This window comes from Carya illinoinensis, chromosome 2 (assembly GCF_018687715.1).
Source record: "Carya illinoinensis cultivar Pawnee chromosome 2, C.illinoinensisPawnee_v1, whole genome shotgun sequence".
Classification (NCBI taxonomy): Eukaryota; Viridiplantae; Streptophyta; class Magnoliopsida; order Fagales; family Juglandaceae; genus Carya; species Carya illinoinensis.
In genome coordinates, this window is record NC_056753.1 from 17,879,774 (window position 1) to 17,905,912 (window position 26,139).

At 38.7% G+C, this 26,139-nt stretch overlaps 1 protein-coding gene across 4 annotated transcripts; it reads right to left on the reverse strand.

The window, feature by feature from the left end:
• Positions 1-560: 560 nt before the first annotated feature.
• Positions 561-23,546, reverse strand: LOC122300213 (importin beta-like SAD2). Of its 4 annotated transcripts, none has more exons than XM_043110717.1 (22): positions 23,295-23,546; positions 22,756-22,891; positions 22,578-22,665; positions 22,097-22,246; positions 20,337-20,499; positions 19,555-19,739; positions 19,206-19,379; positions 16,662-16,807; positions 16,456-16,579; positions 16,186-16,366; positions 14,894-15,053; positions 14,737-14,778; positions 14,530-14,648; positions 14,244-14,442; positions 11,156-11,287; positions 10,301-10,404; positions 9,941-10,120; positions 3,722-3,861; positions 3,395-3,534; positions 3,161-3,321; positions 1,523-1,649; positions 561-1,395 (listed from the first exon to the last, which is right to left on the reverse strand). In XM_043110717.1, the coding sequence occupies exons 1-22, from the start codon at positions 23,382-23,384 to the stop codon at positions 1,238-1,240; spliced, it is 3,099 nt and encodes a 1,032-aa protein (XP_042966651.1). In that variant the 5' UTR covers positions 23,385-23,546; the 3' UTR covers positions 561-1,237. The 4 variants fall into 4 exon arrangements, with proteins under 4 accessions (XP_042966651.1, XP_042966649.1, XP_042966650.1 ...); XM_043110715.1 differs by having other exon boundaries at positions 14,870-15,053; XM_043110716.1 differs by having other exon boundaries at positions 22,738-22,891.
• Positions 23,547-26,139: the final 2,593 nt, after the last annotated feature.

Consider the following 26,139-nt stretch of genomic DNA (forward strand, 5'->3'; position numbering starts at 1 on the left):
AAACTTTAAAAGAAAGATTATATTAAAAAAATTATATTCAAACTATTTTTTACTTTATCTATTCACTTTTACAAACTCCAATAAAATACTTATTTTAAAAAATACTTTTAACTTTTACAATACTTAGATGTTAGTTTCTTTTTTGTGTCTCAAAATTTTGGTTGTTAGTGATCAAGGCAAAATGATATAATATAACAAAATCATGTCGTCATATAGAAGTTCAAGAGAATATTTTTTAGCAGCATATAGGAACTCCAATTTCCGTCTATCTTTGTGCTTCCATTAATGGAATTACCATTTTAAGGTATAACAAATCAATGAAGCGTTATATAATTATTTTCCATTTCATTATTTTCCTTGATTTTGTGCCAGAACATTGGTGGGGGCGAGTACACATATCTAATGGTATTTAGCTGTAGTGTAGAACCCCAAGAAATGGAGAAATGACTCAGTTACTACTACTCCTCCTCCTCTTATTATTATTATTGACTTTGGTAAACCACCAACCACGAAAGAAAATCATTGCAAGGAAGTACATACACATCATACCCAAAAGGATCTTTTCTCGTGAATCTACATATCGTATAAAGAATATTTAACGTAAATGTTTTACAATCGGCAGCAAAGCTACCCTTGGAAGCCCTCTGCAATCAAAACCCAAAAAATACCCAATTTCGAACCCTAAGACTCTATACACCGGGGAGGGAGGGAACATTTGTTGGTGACCCAGCAGCTAAATAATAATAATAATAACAATCAATATAGCCATCAACCAGCCGTATGAAACGGAAAAGAAATCCTAAATAACTTTTTGTATGCATGAAACCCACCCTGCTGCTCTCAAGCCATGAGAGCAGATCCTATGGTTCCCAAATAACTCAAAGGGAATAAATACTCAACCCAAAGAAATTGTGGCTAATGAACATGAGAGATAAAGGAGGAAAGGACTATTCAAGAAGGGACAGCCATATATCTGCCGTAGAATAGCCATACTCACCAAATAATGACTATACCTCTGAATGCTGGAAGAACAGAACAAAGAACTAGCTCCAGTGTTCACTAATCCCACTGTATGTCAGGGGAACTTGTACAAGCAATCTTCCAAGAACTTTAGACCCGAGAAATCATTGGGGCTCAACGACCTTCATGATCATCGAAACGACCAGATGCTCCAAACCATTACAGATTGGATGTAATATGCAAAGCAAATTTTTAGCCACAACATAGCATCAAAAGTTTAAGAACCACCAGCAGCCACCTTCTCCATTCTTTCCTTTTCAATCTCTGCTTTCCTCTGTTCAGCATGCTGGGCAACACCATTGGCAAGGGCTTGACAATGAAAGTCAAGTGTTTGCGTGAGGTTCTGGAACCTCAATGGATCTGATACTTGCAAGGCTGGATATGAAAGAAAGTGGGGCAAAGGTGTATGTTGGGGGGAAGGGGGTGGTTACAGATTAGACACTAACAACAATATTTAAATTGTTTAATCTAAAACATGATGGAAGGGAATATTCTCACTTACATTTGACAGTATCCACAAAGAAAACAAACGGGTCCACCTCATCAATTGGTGATTGCAACTCTTCATCATCACTATAGTCATCATCCGAATCATCATCGTCCTCATCATATGGGCGAAAAGCCTTTGCCTGGTGATTAAAAAAACACCCAAGTTATGATAACGTAAATGAATAAAACAATGAAGATATCAAGGAATAATACTAAGCCACAGCATGAATTGATAATGAATGGTGTTCTGATACATTAAGCAAGACTCCATATCTGTATTGGATCGAACCCACAAACTAATCCCTGGACTCCTTTTGTTTATGGGGTGAATGTAATCTGGTCCAAACACCATTGTAATCATTTTGACCTTATAGAGTGTCTTGTGCATGCACTATGTGGACAATTAGGCATTCCCCTTGGAGGGCACACTTTTTTTTCCCATTCCCATGAGCTGTAGAGTTATATATCCCTTTTCATCCCTGGTATTCCTCCTCTCTATGAGATGTGGGATGCACCCGCAAGCCCTTCCCTTTCTACATCCTTTTCAATGATAAGGCATGCCTATCCATTTTTCATACAGCCTTTGCTCCACCATCAACCACCAGAATGGTTATTTTGCCTGCCCCACTTTCCTCTCCCTTGGAGAGAGCTTGTTTGCCAAGTCCAAACTCCCACTTTATCATCCCACTTCTGCTCGGGCTTTGATTTTTCTTCCTTTCCTGCAACATAAAAAGACCAGGCCTTGTATTCATGAGCTGGGCCTTAGCTCCCCACTATTGACCTTTGCATAAGAGTTGGTTTTGAAAGCTACATGCAGGTCAAATCAACTCCTGAAACATTGGTTTATGCTTGTACCTGCCCACAATGGCTACTTCACCATTTTCCTTGTTTCCCCATAACAACTCTTTTAGCAGTCCGTCACATAAGCTTGACACCCCCCCCCCCCCCCCCCTTAGCACCACCATGTACTTCAACTCCACCTGGTATCCCCCATGGCCCTAGAGCTTATGCAAGCTCTTCTCACATGAGCCATTACCACGGGACAGGAAAACCAAAGCAGTGGCTTTGTGCGCAAAGATGCATTTCTCCCTTCCCAGACTTTCCACACCTTTTGGTATAACTGTAAAACCTTGCCAGCCTCTTCAACCATATTTGGCAAATGCTACGTAGTGGCCATGAGCATTAGAGCACTGTTTAGCAATGTTGAGCCAAGTATGTTCTTTTCTCATTGGATGTATTCTTTAGAGTCCCGGCTGTAACATCATGACCACCAGCCACCCTACACCGATATGACCCAATGCGAACTCGAAAACTATCGATTCCACCCAAAAGCTGCTCAACAAAACGACTCTCTTCACCAAATCTATCGTAACATAATAACCAGAAAGAAAAGTGTGAACACACAATGATGCCACTGGCTTGAATCACCACAAAGATGATCCAACATGAAGAGAGAGAGAGAGAGAGAGCACTTTTTAACTCATACAAATTCATGCAATTTCAAGAACTCAAACAATGCAAAAAAAAAAAATATATATATATATATAGCACACACAAAAACAAATGTCTACGATCTAAACTGTGTAACCATTGTCCTGTATTTCACAACACAAGCATAAAATTAATTTGAAAATCTGGTTAAAATCCACACCTGTTCAGCCAACTTTTGAAGTCTAATGCTGTCAGCTTTATCCCCATCCTCGGTATCAACTCCCATTTCCTTGTCAGATACATCACCATCATCCTCTTCGTCATCCGTTTGAAAACCATCCATATCATCATCGTCTTCCACCTCTTCTTCCTTTGCAGCTTCTGCCCATCATATAAGTTTAGAAAGTAATAATAAAAATGACACAGATATATCAACATGGAGAGATAGAGAGACCTGCAATTTGATCCTTGTACGCAACTAAAAGATCAAGGATTGCTCTGAAAATGCGTCCCAAGGCTTCCCCTGGCAAATGACCAGCAGGCAGTGCTAGTAGTGATGTCAATCCCAAGCAACAAACTTTCTTATCATGCTCCCTGTAACACAGAAATTCATATGACATGCCATCCTCAAGGGTAAACGAGCAAGTACCAGATCCATGGGGTATGATGAATTTAAGAGGCTTTTTTTCCCTTTGATCTTATGGGGGAGCAGAAGGGCAAGTGGGATGAAGAGATTGAGGGTTAGCAGCACTAACAACAGGAAAAAAGATTGAAAGTTCACCTTTTAAAATTAACGCGTACACCACTCTTTTTAACTTCTTGCAGCATCTGGAACCAAAGATTAAAGATTTCGGTTGCAACACCTAGCTTTTGCAATATGCCGAGTGCCAAAGCTGAATTGTAGAAAAGAGCATCTGCTATCTGCAATCATTTTTCTTTTTAATAGTAATCACCTCAAAGATGCTTCCATCTATCACAAGGTATTTTTGAAGCACATGACTAGGAAAAGTTAAAGTAAATCATCCACTGTTAAATCAAGATAATAAGAAAAACAGAACTATTTTCAGCTGATATCCAAACATTTAGTTTTTAGCACTGAATATGTGTATCAACTAACAAGGCTTTGAAGGTTTCCTCTATTGGCTCATGTATAATACAAACCTATGTTTTCAAGGCCATAGTGGTCTATTTAATTGGTTTATATATACTACTAATATCTAAGGGCTCGGCATGGCGATGGGACGGGGTAAGGTGATCATGTCTGCCTCGCTCCAGCTACTTTCAGAAGAACATTTTCCTAATATGGGTTGGAAGGCCTCTGCATGTGCAGAGATAAGAGAAAACCGTGGGACTTTGTCAGGCAGTCCGGCTCTTGAGCCTTTGACTGAACTTGGGCCTAACGGGCCTCAGAGCCCACTGAGGGCTAAAAACACCAGGCCCCATCAAACCCAACAGGCCGGTCCCCCCCCTCGACAGCCCCCTCGTTCAAGGGCCTCGAGCCCACACCCTCGGGCTTCAAGCCCACGGTCTCGAGCCACTTCTCGAGCCGGTTCCCCCTCTCAGGTTGAGCCCGTGACCCGACAGCCCTTTGAGGCTTCAGCACACGGGCCCTCCTCGTCTCGGTCCCGAGACCCAATCAACCATATCCCGCTGGCATCATCACAGGCCACCCTGCCGGCATCGCAGACAGCGCCGACTGACCCCGGCGACCCTGTCGGCACAGTAGTTGCACTGTTCAAGGCTGGGCCCTCCTCGTCTCGATCCCGAGACCCAGGCGTCAACCATATCCCCGCCAGCATCTTCACCGCCACCCTGCCAGCATAGCAGATAGCGCCGACTGACCCCGGCTACCCTACCGGCACAGTAGTTGCACTGTTCGAGGCCACAACGGCGGTAGGTACACCCCTAACAGCGTCGCCCGTGGAGGAAAACGACATCACAGTCGTCCCTCTAAACTTCGTGGGCCCGAATCCGGCTCAGAAAAAGCCGACCGGTCATCTGGAAGCTCCTGGGCTCACTTCCGAGGACCAGTCCACCCAAGGTGAGGAACACTCCTCCCCAGCAGTCAGCGTTGCCCCCTTCCTGGAGGATTCTTCTGAGTTTACCTCCAGGGTCCTTTGTACTCTTGAAGAAGAGGCTGAACCTGACCCTGAAGGGGAGGAAGAAGGGGAGGCAGTTTTAGGGTCAGGTACTTTAGTACCTTTTTCTGATCTGGCGAATGAAGGGGATGTTATGGGGAACGTAGGGGACGATCCCAGCCCGCTTTGCTCGTTACCCCCAGCACTGCCGTGGTCTGACCTACAGACAGATTGGGTGCTAAAGAAGGTGGAAGACATTTGGCATTGCACGGGGATTTCTTGCGTCGGCTTCGAGGACCAACTGAGAGCACTGTTCACAGCCATTGCAGCTGAGCAGTCTCACCATCTTCGTTCCGCCAGCAAAAGAGAGGGAATTAAAGAGACTCTCATGCTCTGTAAATTATGATCGAGAAGGTAGCACTAGCAGGAAAAGAGTTACTGATAGGGTGATCTTAGGTGATCCATGAAGCCCAAGATCCTATCATGGAATGTTCGGGGTTTAAACAACCCGAACAAATGCCTTAGAGTGAAGAACCTAATCCGGGATTGGAAGGCGGACATCCTTTGTTTACAGGAGACCAAATTGAAGTACGTAGACAGGAATATTATTAGAAGTTTATGGAATTGCACCTACGCGGGATGGACTAGCTTGCCTTCCAAGGGCGCATCAGGGGGCATTATTGTGATGTGGGATAAGAGAGTTGTTGATTTAGTGGAAGAATCCGTTGATGAATTCGTGGTTGCGTGTTCTTTTAAGTCTTTGGAAGACGGGTTCATGTGGGGCTTTGCAGGCGTTTATGGCCCGAATAATGATAATAGCAGGAAGCTTCTCTGGGACGAGATTGCCGGATTGTGTAGTTGGTGGGAGGGTCCTTGGTGCATTGGAGGTGATTTCAACACCACTCGGTTCTCGAGTGAAAGGTCGGGGGACTCCAACTCAGGATCAGCCATGGCTGATTTCTCAGCCTTAATTTTTGAACTGGACTTAATTGATCTTCCCCTAGGGGGGGTGACTACACTTGGTCGAATGGGAGGGCATGGTCTCGTCTGGACATATTTATTGTCTCTCCTTCCTGGGAGACACATTTCCCCACTCTTTGTCAGAAGCGCCTCCCTAGGCTTTGCTCAGATCATTTTCCACTTATGTTGGACTGTGGTGGTATTCAAGAGGGGCGGAGATACTTCAAATTCAAAAATATGTGGTTGAAGGTGGAGGGATTTATGGAAAAAATCAGATCTTGGTGGTCCTCTTATCAGATTTCGGGCAACCCCAGTTTTGTTTTAGCTGGAAAACTTAAAAACCTGAAAAATGATTTGAGAACATGGAATTTGGAAACCTTTAGGAATCTAAATAACCAAAGACACTTTTTTTCAGGAACTGCAGCGCTTCAAGGACAAAGAAGCGATTTTGGCCCTCACTGCTGAGGAGAAGGAAAGGAAAACAGCAGTGATAGCCGAACTAGAAAAAATCACACTTTTGGAGGAGATATCCTGGAGACAAAAATCACGAGCCCTTTGGTTGAAAGAAGGGGACAGGTGCACTAAATTCTTCCACCGTGTCACCAGCTCTCATAGACGAACCAACACCATTGAGGTTCTGCACTCCGATGGGAGGATTATCACCAACAAGGCAGCCATCAAGGAACACATTGTGCACTTCTACGATCAGCTGCTTAAAGAGCAACATTCCGGGCGGCCTAAGGTAGATGGGTTGATTTTTGACTCTATTGATGCAACAAGTGCAGCGTGGTTAGAAAGGCAATTTGAAGAGGAGGAAGTGCTTAAAGTTCTAAAAGGGATGGAAAAAGACAAGGCCCCAGGCCCTAACGGTTTCACTATGGCTTTCTTTCAAGCTAGCTGGGATATTGTCAAAGAGGACATTATGGTATTTTTCGAATTTCTCTTTCTTGAAATTCGAAAAAAGTCTCAACGCCTCCTTTATCGCCCTTATTCCGAAAAGGGCAAGCTCGGTGGAGGTACAGGATTTTCGCCCTATTAGCTGGGTGAGTGGGGTTTACAAAATTATTTCCAAGGTGTTAGCCCAGCAAATGAGCACTGTTATGGGAAAAATCATATCAAAGTCCCAGAATGCCTTTGTGAAAGAGAGGCAAATTCTTGACTCCGCTCTTATTGCCAACGAATGTCTGGAAAGCCGGGTCAAAACTGGCATTCCGGGTATCTTGTGCAAGCTGGATATGGAGAAAGCTTTTGATCATGTAAACTGGGACTTTTTGATACACATTATTGGCAGGTACGGGTTCGGAAAAAGGTGGTGCCAATGGATGAAACATTGTATAACAACTGTTAGATTTTCTGTTTTGGTGAATGGCACTCCCGAAGGCTTCTTCAATAGCTCCGGGGGCCTGCGACAAGGAGATCCTTTATCACCTCTTCTTTTCATCCTAATAATGGATGTCTTAAGCAGAATGTTGCACAGAATGATGTAGGGCGGTCACATCTCGGGTTTCTCAGTGGGCGGCTCCACCCATGGTAATCTCTCAGTTTCCCATCTTCTCTTTGCAGATGACACGTTGATCTTTTGCGAGCCAGACCCTGATCAGATTTGCTCCCTAAGGGCCCTATTGCTCTGTTTCGAAGCTGTCTCTGGACTCAAGGTTAATCTTGCAAAATCTGAGATGGTTCAAGTCGGGATGGTCGATAATCGAAGTGAATTGGCTGATTTTCTGGGCTGCAAGGTGTCATCCTTGCCTATGAAATATCTGGGTCTTCCTTTCGGGGCCTCTCACAAATCCAAGTCTATGTGGGATGGGGTGGTCGAGAAAATTGAACGTAAATTTGCAGGTTGGAAGCGACTTTACCTATCCAAAGGTGGCAGAGTCACTCTTATTAAGAGCACTCTATCTAATCTCCCCACATACTTCCTCTCCCTTTTCCCCTTGCCTGCAGGTGTGGCACATAGACTGGAGAAAGTCTTTCGTGATTTTCTATGAGGTAGTTTGGAGGATGTGAAAAAATTCCACTTGATCAAGTGGGAAAAAGTATGCACACCAATGGCAAATGGCTGATTGGGGCTCCGCAGCTTGAGAATCCTCAACAAGGCACTACTTGGTAAATGGCTATGGAGATACCATAGGGAACGAGACGCTCTTTGGAGAGAAATTATTGACAGCAACTATGGGAGCTTGAGTGGAGGTTGGTGTTCCAACGCAGTAAGAGGGGCTTATGGCGTAGGTGTGTGGAAATTCATACGCAACGGTTGGGAAGTCTTTTTTGCTAATTGCAGATTGGTGGTGGGAAGGGGCAATCAAGTTAGCTTCTGGCACGACACTTAGTGTGGCGAGATTGCTTTGAAGATCGCTTTTCGTTCCCTATACAGGATTGCATCTGATAAGGAGGTCACAGTTGCTGATAATTCCGACAGCTCCTCTACCTTCACGCATTGGTCAGTAAAATTCACCCGAGCGGCACAAGATTGGGAATTGGGAGACATTGCTGATTTTTACAGCACGTTACAAGTGTCGAATCTACATGCTGATGGAGAAGATCATCTCATTTGGTCACCCACCGGAAACAAGCGTTTCTCAGTACGTTCCTTTTACAAGGTACTCTCGGCACACCCCTCCACTGCATTCCCTTGGAAGAGCATTTGGAGGACTAAGGCGCCTTTAAAAGTGGCCTTTTTCGTATGGCTAGCATCCTATGAGAGTATACTGACTATCGATAAACTGAGAAGGCGTGGCCTCTACCTAACGGATTGGTGCTTTATGTGCAAACACAACAGTGAGACAGCGGATCATCTACTTCTTCATTGTGAAGCTATCACAGCATTGTGGGATGACATCCTTACAAGACTAGGCTTAGCATGGGTAATGCCCAGAAAGGTGGTTGATCTTTTGGCTTGTTGGAGAGGAATCCGGGGCAAGGGGCAGATTGCAGATATTTGGAACATGGTGCCACTTTGCTTAATGTGGTGCACATGGACCGAGAGGAACAATTGCTGTTTCGAGGATAAGGAGCGATCTCCGGAAGACTTTAGGGATTTCTTTTACCATACTTTAGTCTTATGGGCATCCTCTATTGTATTGAATGACACTTCTTTTGCTGAACTTTACGCTGCTCGTCGCAGCTCTTAGCCTGTAGCAAGGCTCTTTGTATACCCCCTGTGTACTTCGGCCTTGCCCCTTCTTTTTCTAATATATTTCTTCTTGCTTATCAAAAAAAAAAAAAAATAAGTCAATAACAATGGACAACCAAACGTGTGCTGCTAGAGGAACAAAGGCATGACACGTGACCAAACCTTACAACCAATTCAAGTTTTGTACATCATATCAGGAAACATTTAGAAGGTATAGATTCTAAACAGATCAAATCAGAGATATAATAGTTTTAGCCAGAGACAAGCCAACAAAACCATGTGTATTATGAAACCCATATCCAAGCCATCTAAATGCCTCATTTGCAAGTTTAATGGTCACCAAAAGGTAGATGTGTTAAACTTGAGTAGTTTATCTGGATCTGGCTAAGGGATCCAACACAAACATTATTGCAAGCACATGATCTCTAAGGACCATCAATGGTTTCATCTTTCAGTTACAAGGGAGATCAAGCTCGTGTTTAAGAGTCCTATGCTGTAAATATAGCTCCCCCTCATTTATTCTGTAGAGGGAAACTACACAGATCAAATTTTCAATTCAAAAGGTAAAAACAAAAGCAATGGCTTTCATTTATTCTGTAGAGAGAGATGTGCTCCACAGAAAAAAGTTCCAATGCAAAAGGGAAAAGTCAAAACATGGCAGATACCAAGTTCCCCCCCCCCCCCGGGGGGGGCGGGGCCCTGCCAACAAAAATGGGCATTCCAACAAGAAACAGCCCCTTCCAAATTGCAACTCAGAAACACAATCCTTTTGTTAAAAGGAAAATTTGAATATTTGCATAAAAAAAAGTTTACGTATGTTCCCTACCACTTGCATGAGAAGACATTTCATGTATGACTTCTCTGCCCGACGTAATCGCTCCACTGTGATTCTGAGATATGGCTCAACCCATTGATCCACCTGCCCCTTGCAGTTCTGGAAGACAACTTGAATGAGCTTCGGAGCTGGCTCAATATCATTGTCCTCCACATTTTTATCTCCCATGATCTGCAAAATTAAAACAGCACACATCTTATCAGCCAAAGGGGAGGAAAGGAAAAAAAACTCAAGAATAAATAAATAAATCGGTCTCACAAAAAGTCACCAAGATTTTTCAAATTTTCATTTCAATGCTTTATCTTAATTGCTAGGCATCAAAACAAATTTTATTAAGCAGAAAGAACTCACAGATGAAATCATAGTCCAAAGGCTTTGCTGGTAATCTGGTTCTTTACAAGTGAGGAAATGTGCGGTTCCCCTGGATAGGTAGTTGCCCAAAGGAACCAAAATATCTGCATGAAAATAGCACTTCTCAGAATTAAAATACAGGAAACGTATGTCAAAACTGATTCTAAAGATAAATAGAGCTTAAATGCCTTTTTTTTTTTTTTTTTTTTTTTTACAAGTAAATTGAAAGCGCATTACACAGAAGGTATAGAAGAGAAAGCACCTACTTAGGGGGAAGATGAAAAAAAAAAAAAAAAACTCCAATTCTAGTGTCTTTGATCAGGCGGTAGACAGAAAGTTGAAAACATAATACCATAGATATATAAGTAACTTCCTTGTTTAATATTCTTACCTTTTATTTGTTACCTATCAAATGTGTATATATATACACAAAACTCAACTTAAATAGAATACTAAAAAGGGGGTGCAAAAGGGTCTACAGAAGAGCCTTTTTCAGCTCCAAAAGAAATCACAGGAATACTAAGAATTGGTATAATAGGTCTGCCAATGTTACGTTATAAATGATTGGTTTTATATAGAGCATAGACACGGATTTGAATTTTTTTTTCTCTAGATTTGGTTTAATTCTACACCTTGGTTTTGGGCTTGATTGATTATGTTTCCTCAAGGTGCTGGACTGTAACCGCAGCATCCACTCACCATAAATGAGGGCTTATCAATAATATTTAGGTATCATCCTCTTCTAAAAAAAAAAAAAAAGAATACCCAATCTAAACAAAAATACTAATTGCAATAGTGCCAATACATTTCACTTGAATATCCAGCCAAGTATTCAAATGGCAGAGAAGATCATACTTGGAAAGTAGTCAATAGCAAAATCTGCCAATGCTTCCATCATCAATGACCATAGACCCCACATTTCCAGAGATATAGTTGGAGAAAAGAGAGTTATATATGATACTATTTCCAAAACTTCTTCAAAAACCTCTGCACGGGTAACAGGAAAAACAAATATGTACGTAAGTGGGGAATGAGATATTGAACTCTAAGAAAAAGGCCAACTATAGCAGCAAATCACACAAAAGTTTAGGATTCCAGCAGCTAAATGAAACAGTGACAATATTAAACAGGTAAACTTTATATCCCCTTTGATTTTCAATAAGCAGGATCGCTTCAAAATTAGGAAACTGCATGTGCTGCTTAGAGACATGCAAGAACCATTAATATACTGCTCTCATGGTACTCCACAAAAAGCCGTCTAAAAATGACAAAAAATGGTAAACATAGTTTTCTGCATTGTATATACTTTCCAAGTGTACTGTATTATGTGGACTTTTTTATATTATTTCTACAATTTGGTTGATGCAGGCATGAGAGGAGGCTTAGCTGCTTTTTGTATGTGTGCTTCAACTTTCATAATTTAGGATTTTTTTTTTTTTAGAAGTAAGAAATTTTATTAATCACGTAATTAGGCATAGCCCAGGTACACAGAGAGTATACAAGAGATGAACCTAACTACAAGCTAAGTGCTGTGAAAATCAACACAAAAGTCATTAAGGCTAGTCCCACTCAATACAATGGTTGGAGCCCAAAGTAACAATGTATGATAGAAAAAGTCCCTAAACCCTTCCATCAACTGTTCCATTGTCGAAGCAGCGACCATTCCTTTCATTCCAAGTACACCACATTAAACAAAGAGGCACCATCTTCCAAACATCCACTAAATGGTGATTACCCTGAATTCCTCCCCAGCAAAACAATAAATCAACCTTCTTCCTAGGCATGACCTAGGCAATGCCAGGCCAAGAGAAGATATCATCCCATAAAGCCTTGAGCACTTCACAGTGTAAAAGAAGATGATCCGCTGTTTCTCCATTGCTTTTACACATAAAGCACCAATCCATTATTAAGAATCCTCGCTTTCTTAGCTTATCAATAGTCAATATGTTCCCATGAGAGGCCAGTCAGCTAAAAAAAGCACCTTAAGTGGAGCATTACTCCTTCAAATACTCTACCAAGGGAAAACAATAGAAGATTGCGGCGACAAAACCTTGTAGAAGGATCTGACCGAGAAGTTGTTGTTCCCGGTATGCTTCCAAAGCAATCTGTCTTCCCCTTCAGCTTTTAGGTTCAGCTCATAAAGTGCCCTGTAAAGTTCTGTAATGTCTACCACCTCCCAATCCTGGCCAGCTCTAGTAAACCTCACCAACCATTGGAAGGAACCAGCGGAGGTGACCATGTTATCAGCCACTGAAGCATTCCTAATCCAACGCGATCCTATAGAGTGAAGGGAAAGCGTTCTTCAAGGCAATATAACCACACCATATATCGGACCAGAATCTAATTCGTGTTCCCCTTCCCACCTCAATTCTGAAATTGTTGTAGAAATCTACCCATCCGTTCCTCATACATTTCCAAACTTCCACCCTGTATGCTCCTCTTACTTTATTAGAGAACCATCCTCCCCAAATGCTCCCATATTTGACTTCAATGACATTCCTCCAAAGAGCGTCCCCTTCCCGATGGTACTGCCATAGCCATTTCCCCAAATCCTAATAGCACTTCGCTTGAGTCATAGTTGATGGAACAAGAAAGCCTCTTGAGCTCCCTTGCTTTCTTATCCTTCGATCTGGTTGGGAGAGTTTGTCCTGCTTCAACGGCAATGAGAAGAGCTTTAAACTATTCCTCGAAGCCTTCAGAATAAATCCCTACACATTGACAAATTTCATCAACCTTAAGAAGAACCTAGTCTGAGTGTAATCCAGACCATAAACCAGACCATAAAGGTGCTAGAGGCAAAGAACAAAGAGGACTAGGCTCTTCCCCAATATCCTCCATTTCATTTAGAGGAGCGCTGACCCCAAACTCCTTACATACCACCTGCAATTCGATCCCATCCACTGACTCGTCAGTTGAGAAAGCCCCATCCTCTTCTTCCAAAGTGCACAAGGCCCTGGAGAGGACCTTGTTTGCAACTGACAGTGTTCCCAAGGCTGTATCGGCAACATAAGAGGGTGTCTGAGTTAACCCAGCTGAGATCGACACCTTGTCATTGCTATTCACCTATGCGGGATGGGTGACAGCTCCTTGTTGAAAACTGACTAGTCACTAGTTGTCGTAGTCACTTTTGTGCAACCAGAGGACTGTTGATGGCTTGAAGACGATAGATAGCTTTAGTCCGAGCTGGTCCATTTGACGTTGTCGTTTTGTCGTGGATTTTCCACCCTACTGGTCCATCTAAAGACGTCATTTTCAAAACTGGAAGGTCGCCGGCAACTGAGACAGCTCCTCGTTGAGAACTAACAAGTCACTAGTTGTCGTAGTCACTTCCTGTGCAACCAGAAGACTGCCGATGGCCTGAAGACGATAGATAGCTTCAGTCCAAGCCGGTCCATTTGACATTCTCGTTTTGTCGCGGCTCTGCTAACCTATTGGTCCATCTAAAGCCATCATTTTCAAAACTAGAAGGTTGTCAGAAACTGGTGATCCTTTCTGTTGCGGTGGTAAGGTGCCCGAAGTGACCGCCAATGGGCTTGGGGACTTCAAGCCCGATATAGGTGATTCGAATATATATAACTTATAATTCATGTTATGTAGGCCCACATTAACTTAAAATACTTCAGAGATCAAAATGACAGGTGCTGAAAGTCCAGAGACTCAAAACTTATGAAGAACTCCTAGAAACTTGTCCAGAAAATGAACCTAACTCCTCCAAGAACAAAACCTTCAAAAAGTGGATTCTACTAAGTTCAGCTTCAAGTGCTTTCATGACCTATACTATACCAAAAATCTACTAACTAATTCAACAACTATGTTGCAAAATAATATACATTATAGAGGAAACACGATTCTTCATTTTCTTTATACATTTTCAATTTCTCAATCGTGAGTGATCCATAACATATGTTGCGAAATAATATTTTCATAAGTATAGAATGCACACCTTGGCCATCACTTGTCAACATTCTACGCATTATAGGAAGCAAAGTTGGCTCAATTTCCACAACAATATGAGGAAGCCTGCTCACTGATTCAAGAATTGTGCTAGTGGCACGTAAACAACCAACTGCAGCTAAAGCACCAGGATCATCAACTTCATCATCAGCTTCAGCAGTGTTCATACACCTCCAAAATGCAGCCGCCTAAATTTAGAGAAAAAATGGACCATCATGAACTGAAGAAGGAAGTTATATATAATAAAATCAAATGAGATTGATAGCAAATATTACCAAATTCTTGCATAACCCAAGAGCATATGGTGCCATTTCCTCCCCAAACTTGTCCACTATAGTCTCCAGAGTAAATACAAGGTCCTCGTTCTCAACCTCATTCATTAGTTTAAAGAACTCTGGATGGAAGAAAATTTTGCGTATTGTAAATCTGTTATTCATAAAGTCACAATGTTCAGTCTTGGCAAGATTTCATAAACCACATACCATCAAGGAGTTGAGGAAGAATTGGGCGAATTTCATTCAAATCTGCACAGTTAAAAAAAAATGTAAATTCTATCAAGCAGCCAACCATCTAAACTAACAGAAAAATAAACATTATTAAAAAACAAACACTCACACATAGTGTGCAGCATATATATACCTCTGCAAGCTTCAACAAAAGAGCGCAAAGCAAAAACAGAATCAATACGAACAGGAAGTTCTGGATCCCGCATCCCAGACACAACACTGTGTAAAGCCTTACGGAAAGTGTTCTGATCCGAGAAATTTATATGGGCATACTGTCCTGCAACCCATGCAGCCTAAATCCAGAACAAAATTTTCATTCAACTATAATAGGAGCAGGTGCAAAAGTAGCAGCACTAGAACACACTTCCCTAGTACCAGGAAAGACAGAAAAATAGTAATGCCTTTAAAATGAATGCGCAGCTAATATGAACGCTCATGCAAAAACAATCAAATGTGTATTTCTCAACCTTCTTTCAAAAGGCAACAAAAAAAATCAATTGAAAACAAAGTTTGTGATATGAAGATTTGGACATCAAAAAATAAAAAAAACATTAACATAAAGTTACTAAATCAGTGTTTGAAGAAGAAGAGCCTACAATTAGTGCTTGTAAAAGGCAAAGAGCCAGGGCCAAAGGGCTTCACTTACAGATAGCAAAGAGCATTTACAAAAGCATGCTTGTGGGCACGTTGTGTGCAGTTAAAGTGCATAAAGCACGCTTTTTAATTTGATAATCGCTATCAAATCTAACTGATTTGTATACTAGTGAAGTACAAGAGAGTAACATCAAAATGTTATGTTTAAATTTTAAGTAATTATTTGATTACTTGATTTTCATGTTGCTTCCTACTCTAATGAGTTAATATACTAAATATGTTAGCATGTGCTACCATCTTACCATCTTACTTTTAAAGCCTTTTCTTTTATCAGTAGCTTTTAAAGCCTTCTCATATTATATTTTACAGATTTATCATTATTCTACATCATCTTTTTTTTTAATTGGCACCGATGTCCAGAACAGTGTCCCGACTAATCCTGGGGGTGCACAGACCCTCGACAAGGAGTTTCCTATAAGTGAACCTCAGGTAATTCAAGGGGAAAATCCCCTAGTCCAATGGCCCCTAAAAATTGTTTGCACCAAGGGGATTTGAACCTTAGACCTAGGGGGAGCATAACCCCAAGCCCAAGGACTTTTACCACTTGAGCCAACCCCTAGGGGTTATACATCATCTTTAAAAACGTGCACTTGCACTTTCCTCCTTGTGCCAAGGCTAGACAGCGTTTGTGCTTAAATACGCCTAGAGATTTCACCAACATTGCCAACATTAGAGTTTAAGACCATCACAACTCACTGCATTATGAAAACTAATAAGTAGCCAAATTGCACAAAGATAAATAAACAGAAAATAAATTTTAGCCTAACAAACCTTGGCCCTAAGATGCCCAAATGGACTAGTGAACTCAGGGAAAACATGTTGCACTAACATATGCTCAAGTTGAGACCTGTAAGGTTCAGTTTGCTTCAATTTATCACAAAGAGCTCCAACAGCGAGAAGTGCACCATCTTTCTGTCTATAGGGTTTGTACTCTACCAGTGCTTCATCATAACTGGAGGAGGAAAATACAAAAGAACAAATAATGCACCCAATTATTTAATACACAAATGCTAGACACTAAGTTAAATAACAAATATATACCTTTTAAAAATTTCCACAATGAATTGAATAAACTTATGAAGATTTTCTTTTCCACGTTTTCTAACCAGCTCACTGACAAAATCCATGGCAGCAGTCCTTGGACTGTATAGATCTTCAATGATATCTGAAGCCAACAAAGAGAGTCCTCAATCACCTGCAGCAATCCAAGGCCTTTAAAGCAATAAATTTATATCTTGAGGCCATACCATAACCCTTCCTCACGTACTCATGTGGGTCTTCATCCCAAAGCTTTTGATCAGTGTCATTGAAGCACATAAGGGGAAAAATTATCTCAAAAAGAAGAGTATCAAGTCGAGATTGGAGCAGGTTATACATTGCGTTCTTCGAGATACTGCATATATATTAGAAATGAGGAGGTCAAATAGATTCTTTCCACTTTTAAGTATATATCGTGGCAACGAAGCAGCAATAAATGAGGCAAGGCATCAAGAGATTGATGATCTTCATATAAATTAGATAAACAGCCAAACACAACGGTAATTTCAGTTTCAAGGCCCATGGATAAGAGAAAAGACGGTGTTGGTGGGATCTAGAACTTTTGGAAGATGCATCATAGCTTGATGCAAATACAACTTTTTTTCTTGTTTTTTGGCATTAGCTGCCTACTGCTTTAGATTTAAACAAGAACTTCCACATACTATGATCCTTTCATAACATGTAAGTTCCCATTCTCTCTACAAAAGGGAATTCAAAGAAAAATCCTGACAAAAAATTATGCTTCTCCGAATGACACGCAAGAAACCCTATCCTCATAACCAGAGTCATATGCAATATTACTTTTGGAAGTATGTGTTCCTTTACATGAAAAGAAAAGGGCCAAAACTATATTTACATAACACTACATGGACTCGGATTTCATAAGATAATCCTTGGATAAAAACATAACGGGAAGGGTCCTATGGCTCTCCAAGATAGTCTGACAACAGTATCAAAACCGATATGAATCCAATAATACGTGCATGGTACTTCTCAAATGTATCAGCATAGCTTTTGGACTTTGAAGATCAATCTAATACTTGCTTAATATTTATGGACTCATTTGTACACAGCTCAAACATTAGGTATGGTATGGTAACAAAAAAATTTCATCTCAAACTCAAAATTCTCATCTCATCATTACAATTTTCTCAAATCCCCATACAAAATATAATAAATAATTCAAATTTTTCTTAACTTTTTCAAATCCCAAAACAATAATAATATTAAAATATAATATTTTAATATTTCATCTTAAACTCAAAATTTTCATCCCACTTACCAAGCAGAACCTAGTTGCGAAATTCTCCCACAAAAGATGATTACAGAAAGAAAATTAACCCAAAAAATATAATAATAATAATGCCTCCAGCTGAAAAATGCTTCGTGCATATCTTGAACAATTTAAACATATAGAGTATCACTATTGTTTTTTTTTTATAAGTATCACTATTGCTACCAAGTTCATCACCTGCCTCAAGGAGCAAATGTAGCCCAATGCCTCGAGAATTAAAACCTCAGCCATATGCTAGTTACTTATAAAATAAAAATAAAAAAATGCTAGTAATTTTTTAACCTCTGGACTCATTGAAAGTTTTCACGCTGTGCATATGAGAATTTATGGCTTCAACCTTCACTGAAGTTGCAGCTGCATCAAAATGATGTCGCTTCTCTGCTCTCCCCCAAGGCCCAAAAGTAAAAAGAATTCCATTTTCACACAAGACACAACTCTTGATTATATTGATTAATTGTAATCTCGTTTATCAATTTTATACTTTTAATATTTGACCGATAATTTCTTTAAAACCTTTATTTTTATAGACTGGGGAAACTATGGATTTGCGCGGTTACAATCTTGCCTGAACTTTATTTCACACACTCTCCAAGACATCTCTTGGCCAAAAGACCAACTGCAAGCATGCATTGACAAAAAAGATGTTCTTCTCTACCCTTACAATTGATTCTCAAACAAAAGCTAAAAGCAAAGCCAAAAGAAGAATGAGGAAGGTACCAGGCACTACAAGGAAATGGTTTCTTTTTTTTTTATCTGGCAAATAAGATTTTATTGATCATAGGAATGGGCAAAATCCCAAGTACAGGGGTCATATACAAGAGCAACACCTATGAGTGATGTTCTAGTGAGACAAGAAAATCATGAATGGTCATGCCATTAAATTCCACACCATGATATGGTATTTCTTATAGCCATCATAAAATAGCCAACCATTTGTAGTTGATAACAGGATTTATTGAGTTTAGTTCAGTTGATCCAAAACTTATAATTTGAGTGAGATTGTAACATGAACAGATCTTTTAGCACCATTAAGAACAAATAATCTTATCATATGTAAAAACAAAAAAGACAGTATCATATTCAGCTTTTTCTAATAAAAACATAACTAAACAGCTTATGTTACAGATAAGATTGAAAGAACCAGAAAACTCGTAAAAGAAAAAGATTGAAAGGAGTTTTTTATAATTAATAAGAGAATTTTATTCCAAGAAAAAGATAGAAAGGAGTTTAAAGACTGGAACACAAGCTGTAAATTATATCATAAATAAAAAGGAGAAATCCCATATGATATTCACCTTATTTTCTAAATAAAAACATAAATCAACAGCTGAAGCTACAGATAAGGAGATTGAATGAACCAGAAAACTCAGAAAAGAAAAACATAAAAAGGATTTTAACATTTTAAAGGGGTTTAGTGAAAATTTTATCTTAAAATGGGAAAAAGAATGCATAAAATAACCTGTTGGTTAGATATTGAAGAATCAGATTGATAACTCTGTCAGGTAAATATCCACCGACACAAATGACATTCAGCAAATTTAAGTGACATTCCAAAATCTTTCCTGCATAATTCTTCTGAAACATCTGCGCAAAAGCTTTGTTTTCTGGGTTTTGAAGTTTCAAATCACCAAACCTGTGACATAATAGTTCAATGCAGATGAAAAGTCAAAATAATAGTTCGTGAGTTCGATTCTCACAACATCCCCTCAACCTACCCAAAATAATAGTTAATTATCAAAAAACAAAGTCAGAATGCCTCGCAAGACTCATTCTCAGTTTTTAGGCATGTTTCAAATCTAGAAACTTACCTAGTGTATAGCCTATTTAAAATGTGAATTGTCCATTTCTTGACCTTCCACCACCCCCATGATTTCCTAATCTCAAGGTCAACAGGCTGCCCTTCTAAGGGGACAGGCCTCTCCAATACATTTAGAAAAAGAATCATCCAAGCATTGAAGAGATTCGGATCAAAGAGCTGCTTGGGAATCTCCAACTGAAAAGAACAAACAATAAACCAGTCGTGCTAAACAATAAAAAAAGAAGCGAGTTTGTAGAGATAAAAAATAAGAAAAAAACATGATAACAAGAAAGTTAAAAGATCATCTGCTCCCAAGACTAATCCAAGCTTTTATGAAAAACCAACACTTTGTGGAAACGAACTTCGTTTCAAAAGACGCCTTAACCCCAACACACTAGTGTTAACAAGGCAATGAACTTCTCACAAGCTAGGGGGGGACAACAAAGGTAGAAGGCAATACACATGCAATCTGCTTCTCATAGTAGGTTAGAGTGTTGAAAGAGAAATCAGAGAAAACAGATTAGAGCACATCAAAAGGCCAGTTTTCAGTCATCCAAAAGCTCTGTACTCAATAACAACTCAGTTAAAAAAATAGATATAAAAAATAATAAAAAAATAAAAACCAAAGGATTTCAATGGATATTCTTAGAAAAGAACAGTAATGCAACCTCAATAAACATGTAACAAACAAAAATTGATACCCAGTCAAAGCAACACCTAAAATGAAAATCACTTGATGTGCTCCAATACTGATGGAAGGTAGACTGTCAAACTATCCATTTACCAACTTACATATATGGATGACCAAAATATTTTACAAATAAACTTGATCAGCTCCGCCACATCAAGCGATGGCTTGACAATCTGCACAAGCCTGTTATATATATTGAGCAAATGAGGGAATGTCTCCTCAACAATGTGATAAACCGGTGTTCTCTCCTCATCAGACTTGAACCTAAGTATATGAAAAAATTAATTGAAGTTCAGTAAACAACCAAACTGGCATCAACATAAGTGCACCTTGTAAATAACGGAAGGATAGAGGCTTTAACATGGCAAATTTATGATGTGATAGAATTCCTCGAAAATCAGAAAATGTATCCATAACTAGCATTGCAAACGACAACATCGTACATAAAATGAGTGCGCTAATCTCATCCCCACTTAAACCACTTCAATGCTGGCACTGTGCACACTAACATGTGCATCAACAAAAGTTGATAGATATACACAGGAACATATAAAGAATGCTTAAGAATGCATGAACAGAAATCAAGGATTTTGAATCTGAAAGCTTCACATACAGGTGATATGAAAATATAAGAGAGGGGCTGACAGGTTTCAAAAGGGCGAGACTGCAAAGGTGAAAGTGAGTAAAATGCATGCTCTCATACTCTTTTCACACAAATCAGTTTTTTCATTCGTTGTTAAGATTAGAAACCCTAAGGATGTAACACACGTCTCATCTGGTGCATTTGACTTGAGAGGAACAGCTGGAGCTATGTCGATCGGGAACACTCTTTGGATGAACTTAGATGTTTCTTTTTCCACACCTTATTTTTTTGGAGTTCAGCGATTGTATTCAACGGAACTAGTGTTCATGATTTTCTTGTATCCTTTTCTAGTTCCTAACTTGTAACCAGGTGTTTACTTTTGTATACTTCCTGTGTACTTGGGTTATGCCTAATTCAATAAAATCTTATTCTTGTTTATCAAAAAAACTGAAATGTAACAACCAATTTTTTCCTTAAAAAGGAAGGAAAAAACAAACAGGATCTCATCCTTTTTCATATACAGGATCTCATTAATTATTAAGAAAAAGGAAAAAGCAAGTGTGAGCCTATGCATTTATGTACAAAATGATATAGCAATAATAAGAAAATAGATTTAAAAAAGAGAAGAAAAGGTATTAAAAAAAAGGACACCCACAAATACAGAAATATAAACATTTCGCTGCCCAGTTCGTTTCATGCCAAACATGGGATTAACCAAACCATTCCAAGAAAGCAAGCTAAATGATTTCTACAAATAATAGTAGTTAAATTTATCAACTATGTTCAAAATGTAATTTTATTTTTTTTTATTTTTAATTGGCAACTGGTGTCCAGGAACAGCATCCCGACTAATCCTGGGGTGCACAGGCCTTCGGCAAGGAGTTTCCCACAAGTGCACCTCGGGTAACTCAAGCAAAAAATCTTACAATCCGATGGTCCCTAGAGATTGTTTGCACCTAAGGAGATTTGAACCTTAGACCTGGGGGGAGCATATCCCCAAACCCAAGCCCTTTACCACTTAAGCCAACTCCTAGGGTTTTCAAAATGTAATTAAATTATATTCCTAAAAAATTATAGCATGGAGTCTATTCACATGTCTGTTCATGCGTCCTTCCTATTTAGGGGGGAAAATAAAAAAATAAAAATACTAAATTAGATACACTTAAAGAAAAATTACACAAGCCCTTACAGAATTTTAAGGGAACATTACTTAGTTTTACTTTGTAATATCTCTGAACCTCAACTCTAAGCCAGAATAGGATGAAAGATAAAACTTACTCATATTTTCTAGCAAGTATCCGTAACACATACAAAGCTCCATAGACTTGCTTATCTTGTAAGTTATGCTTCACCCAGTCCAAAAGGTGTGGCCATTGTTCAGGGTAGTCAGCATGGATAATCGTCTTGAGGCACTCACCTATCTGTACCCTGTACAGCATGACATTTCATTTCAATTTTCTTCATATTAGAGATAAAAATGAAGTCCAAAAATTGCTAGGATTATATAAAGTCCATAACATGTATTTCAAATAACACCACTTAAAAATAGATGATCACAAAGATAAATATATGGAATTTCATATCAGAAAGAACAAATCGAAAGATGCTTTATCAGACAATCATCCCAAGATACAATCAACAAATTACAACTTTCGAAAGCATGCAACATAAAGAACGGACACAGCACAAAACTAGCCATTAAAACATAAGTATAGTAAAACTAATCAAACATCAATCTACTGTAGTTAGAAAATGTTACCTTAACAGAGGAGGAAGTTGTGGTACGAACACTAGGATATTGTCCCTCACCATGTTTTTGTCGGTTTGGGAAATCTTCCGCTGCTCATCTATATCAAACCGAAAATGAACAAATTATATAAATCGAAATTAACCAACAGATTGAGACGCTAAACACGCACAAGCAAGGCGTCCCACACCAGGCTCATGAGGAGACCAGTTCTTGGCGATGAAGTTCTTGAAATGAATGCTGGCGACTTGGCGCACGGCCATGTCGCAGTTATTATCCACGATAATTTGCAATACCCTCACCAAATGTTGAGGTGCGTACTGAAACTGCAATACGAAAATTATAAAATTAGTCTCAAAGGAAATTGATTTGCTGATTCTCAAAGAATTCTGAAAAACTTCCTACTTTATTTTCATGGATAAATGAGTTGAGATTAATGCTTTAATAAAATATTATTAGAATATATTCATTTAATATTAATTTTGTATAATATTTAAAAAGGTTAAATTGTTTATTTTATTGCGTAAAAATTTTAAAAAATAAAATTTATGAAACTGAATGAGGCAATCTCAATTCTTGATAAACAATTGTTTCTCAAAAACAAAAAGAAATCAGCGATCACTTCACAATCGAGCTGAAACTAGCAATAACCATGAAGCATAATTCACACACCAATCATTCACTAAAAAACGAAAAGAGGAAGTAAAGATGAAGAGTTGAATGAGCAACCTGATTGAGGCTTTGCTCCGCGGCCTTGCGCTCATCGGGGCTGGGGCAAAGAGCACCCTGGAGGATGACGAGGAGGCTGGGAAGGTCCATATTGATCAGCAGTGAACTCGAGGATCGGAAAAGAGTCGACGATTGAAATTGAACTGGAGTGCTCTCTCTAGTATCTATATTCTAGGGGGTAACACAGAGAGACAGAGAATACTGCGGAGACAGAGTAGCGTGTGTTCGCGTGTCCTCTAACTTCTATAGGGTGTGGACTGTGGAGGGTCTATTTAAAGCTCTAGGGTTTAGCCTTCTGTTTTCTAACTTCTATTTTTTTTTTTTTTTTTTTTTAAATTACGTACTACGTCTCATTATATTCTTTATTACGTACTCACTAATAAGGAATCATCATTATTTATTAATTTATTATATTTTCATAAAAATAACGAGAGTTGACTCAGGGGGGGTGGATGGTGATGAGTAAAAATAGAAATAGAATGCAGTGTAGAGTAGAATTTTTTATTTTTAATATATCACAATTAGAATAACAAATATTTAAAGCATGTCATGAATATATATGATTATATAATAAAATCTACTAAAGATATTTAGAAAGTTTGAAGGTGCACAAACAGACACTTCAATCATTGGCATAACGGGCAATTATTTTGAGGGAGGGTAACTTTTTGTAATATGTTTATATAAATTAAAAATTAAAAAATAATTATATGTAAAACTAGATTTTGATAATTTATTAGATAAATGTAAAAAAAATCAAAAAATATAATTTATATGTTTCAGATTTATGATGATAATATTTCATGAAATAATATTTATTTATTATTATTTTTATAATTAAATATTTAAAATTATTTTTTTATAAAAACTATCAAGTAATTTTTTAAAATTTATAATTTTTCATTCTAGTGTGTAAGCTAATTTATTAAGTTTAATATAAAATTTAGATAGTTTTGTATCTTATGAAACATATAATGATATAATTAGGACATTAAATAAATTTTTTCTTGCTCAATGAAATTTAGAGGATTGAACATCTTAATTATTTTTCATATAGATCATCACTCTTAAATGTTTTTTCTTATATTTTCACTTTGGATTCCATGTTAAGAAGTTTAATATTGTATAGCAAAAAATTTTGAAATTCATATTAGTAAATTTATTATTTCTTCTAAACTTAGTTTGAATTATTTTTAGTAAGGCCATATCCTTAAAAATATATAATATGTAGAAATTAAACAAAATTTTAGAATTATAATAAAATAAAAATTGAAGAGAATCATTTATAGGTATATTGAAATTTTAAAAATAATATGGGGATTTAAACTTTTTTGGGAGGTCATTATCTATATTTATAGAATTATAAATAAAATTTTGGGGGCATTTTGAAATTTTAAAAAAAATTTAGGGGGCCATGGCCCATAAAACCAACATAGATTTACCATTGGCTACAAATAGATTCCACAAAAATAAATTAAAAAACTTACATGGCTTGATATAATACGTTAGATTATAAAAATACTTTTATTATAAAATAAATCTAACATATCATATGAAATCATATCAATTTATATATTTATTTTTATAAGATTTCTTCATAATTATATCACTTTCCCTTCTATTATTTTAGGTCATCAAATTCAAATAGAAATAAAAACACGGCCTGCTGCGAGAAGACTACACTTAAATCTGTATATATAGGTAATTGAGAATGTTGGGGTAACAACTAACAGAAGTGGCGGTGCAACCAGTCTCCTCTCTGATCTAAGCCCACTTTGAACCAAAGGTGGTGAAATAGTTTTTGAGCATCTCTGCTCAGCCAGGTCCCGATATGGCATGAGGGGGCGTACTAGGTTGGATGGTCTAGAGGCTCAATGGAGGAAACTCAGTTTGATAGAAGAAGAAGAGACAGTTCTGGAAATGGATAGTAGCGGGGTATAAGAAATTCTCCGTAAGAGGGAGAAAAGTCTCATTGGTAAGGTTTGCTCAAAGAGAGCAGTGGGTATTGAACTCATTAACAACACAATGTAAAAAATATGGCATATCAGTAAACGGGCTACCTTCCAAGAAGTTGATAGAAACGTATTTATTATTACATTCGAAACTCATGCGGAGATGCACAGAATCCTTGAGGGCAAGCCATGGACGTTCGATAATGCTTAGCTCCTGCTATTGCCTTACAATGGGACCAAGTGTCCAAGAAATATCACTTTTGACAGGGAAGTTTTCGGGATGCAAATACATTACCTACCATTATGATGTATGACAGTGGAATGGGGTTCTCAAATAGGACATTCATCGGGCGAATCTTAGAAGTGGATACTGAGGACGATAGCATTGGATGGGGGAGTTGTCTACGAGTCAAGGTAGAAATGGTACTTTGTAAAGCCATTGCTAAAGGCCGTTTTATAAGCTACTAGGGAACAAAGCATTGGGTTCACTTATGTTATGAGAAGCTCCCAAAGATCTGTTTTCAGTGTGGCTGGATCTGCCACTATGATTAAGGGTGCCAGTCAACCCGTGAGGGTAAAGGTGAAGAAGCAGCTTCGGGGTCACAGTTCAGGCCTTGGCTACGTGTCGAAGGAGCCAAGAGAAGATGGTCATCTTTATCCAGTTATGGAAGAAGTGAGGGTGGGAAGGAAGCGGGAAAAGATAGCGGCATGATGGAGGTGGAAACCTCTGCTAGTAGCTTATCTGAAGGGTTATCGGTGAAGGAGGTTGAAACAGGCCAACCTAGCACCACTCTCACCTTGTTTTAGAATCCTAAGTTCGTACAAAGAAGTGGCACCTCAGCCGCGAGGGGAAAGGAATAGTTGTCAGTAGAATCAGAGGGACTAGACATAGT

Coding starts and splice junctions, on each gene's coding strand:
- LOC122300213 (XM_043110714.1), bottom strand. CDS start 23,384: ATGGACCTTCCCAGCCTCCTCGTCATCCTCCAGGGTGCTCTTTGCCCC. Junction 11,288..14,243: donor GTTGACAAGTGATGGCCAAG/GTGTGCATTCTA, acceptor TTACCCGTGCAG/AGGTTTTTGAAGAAGTTTTG. Junction 1,396..1,522: donor CTTTGTGGATACTGTCAAAT/GTAAGTGAGAAT, acceptor TTTCATATCCAG/CCTTGCAAGTATCAGATCCA.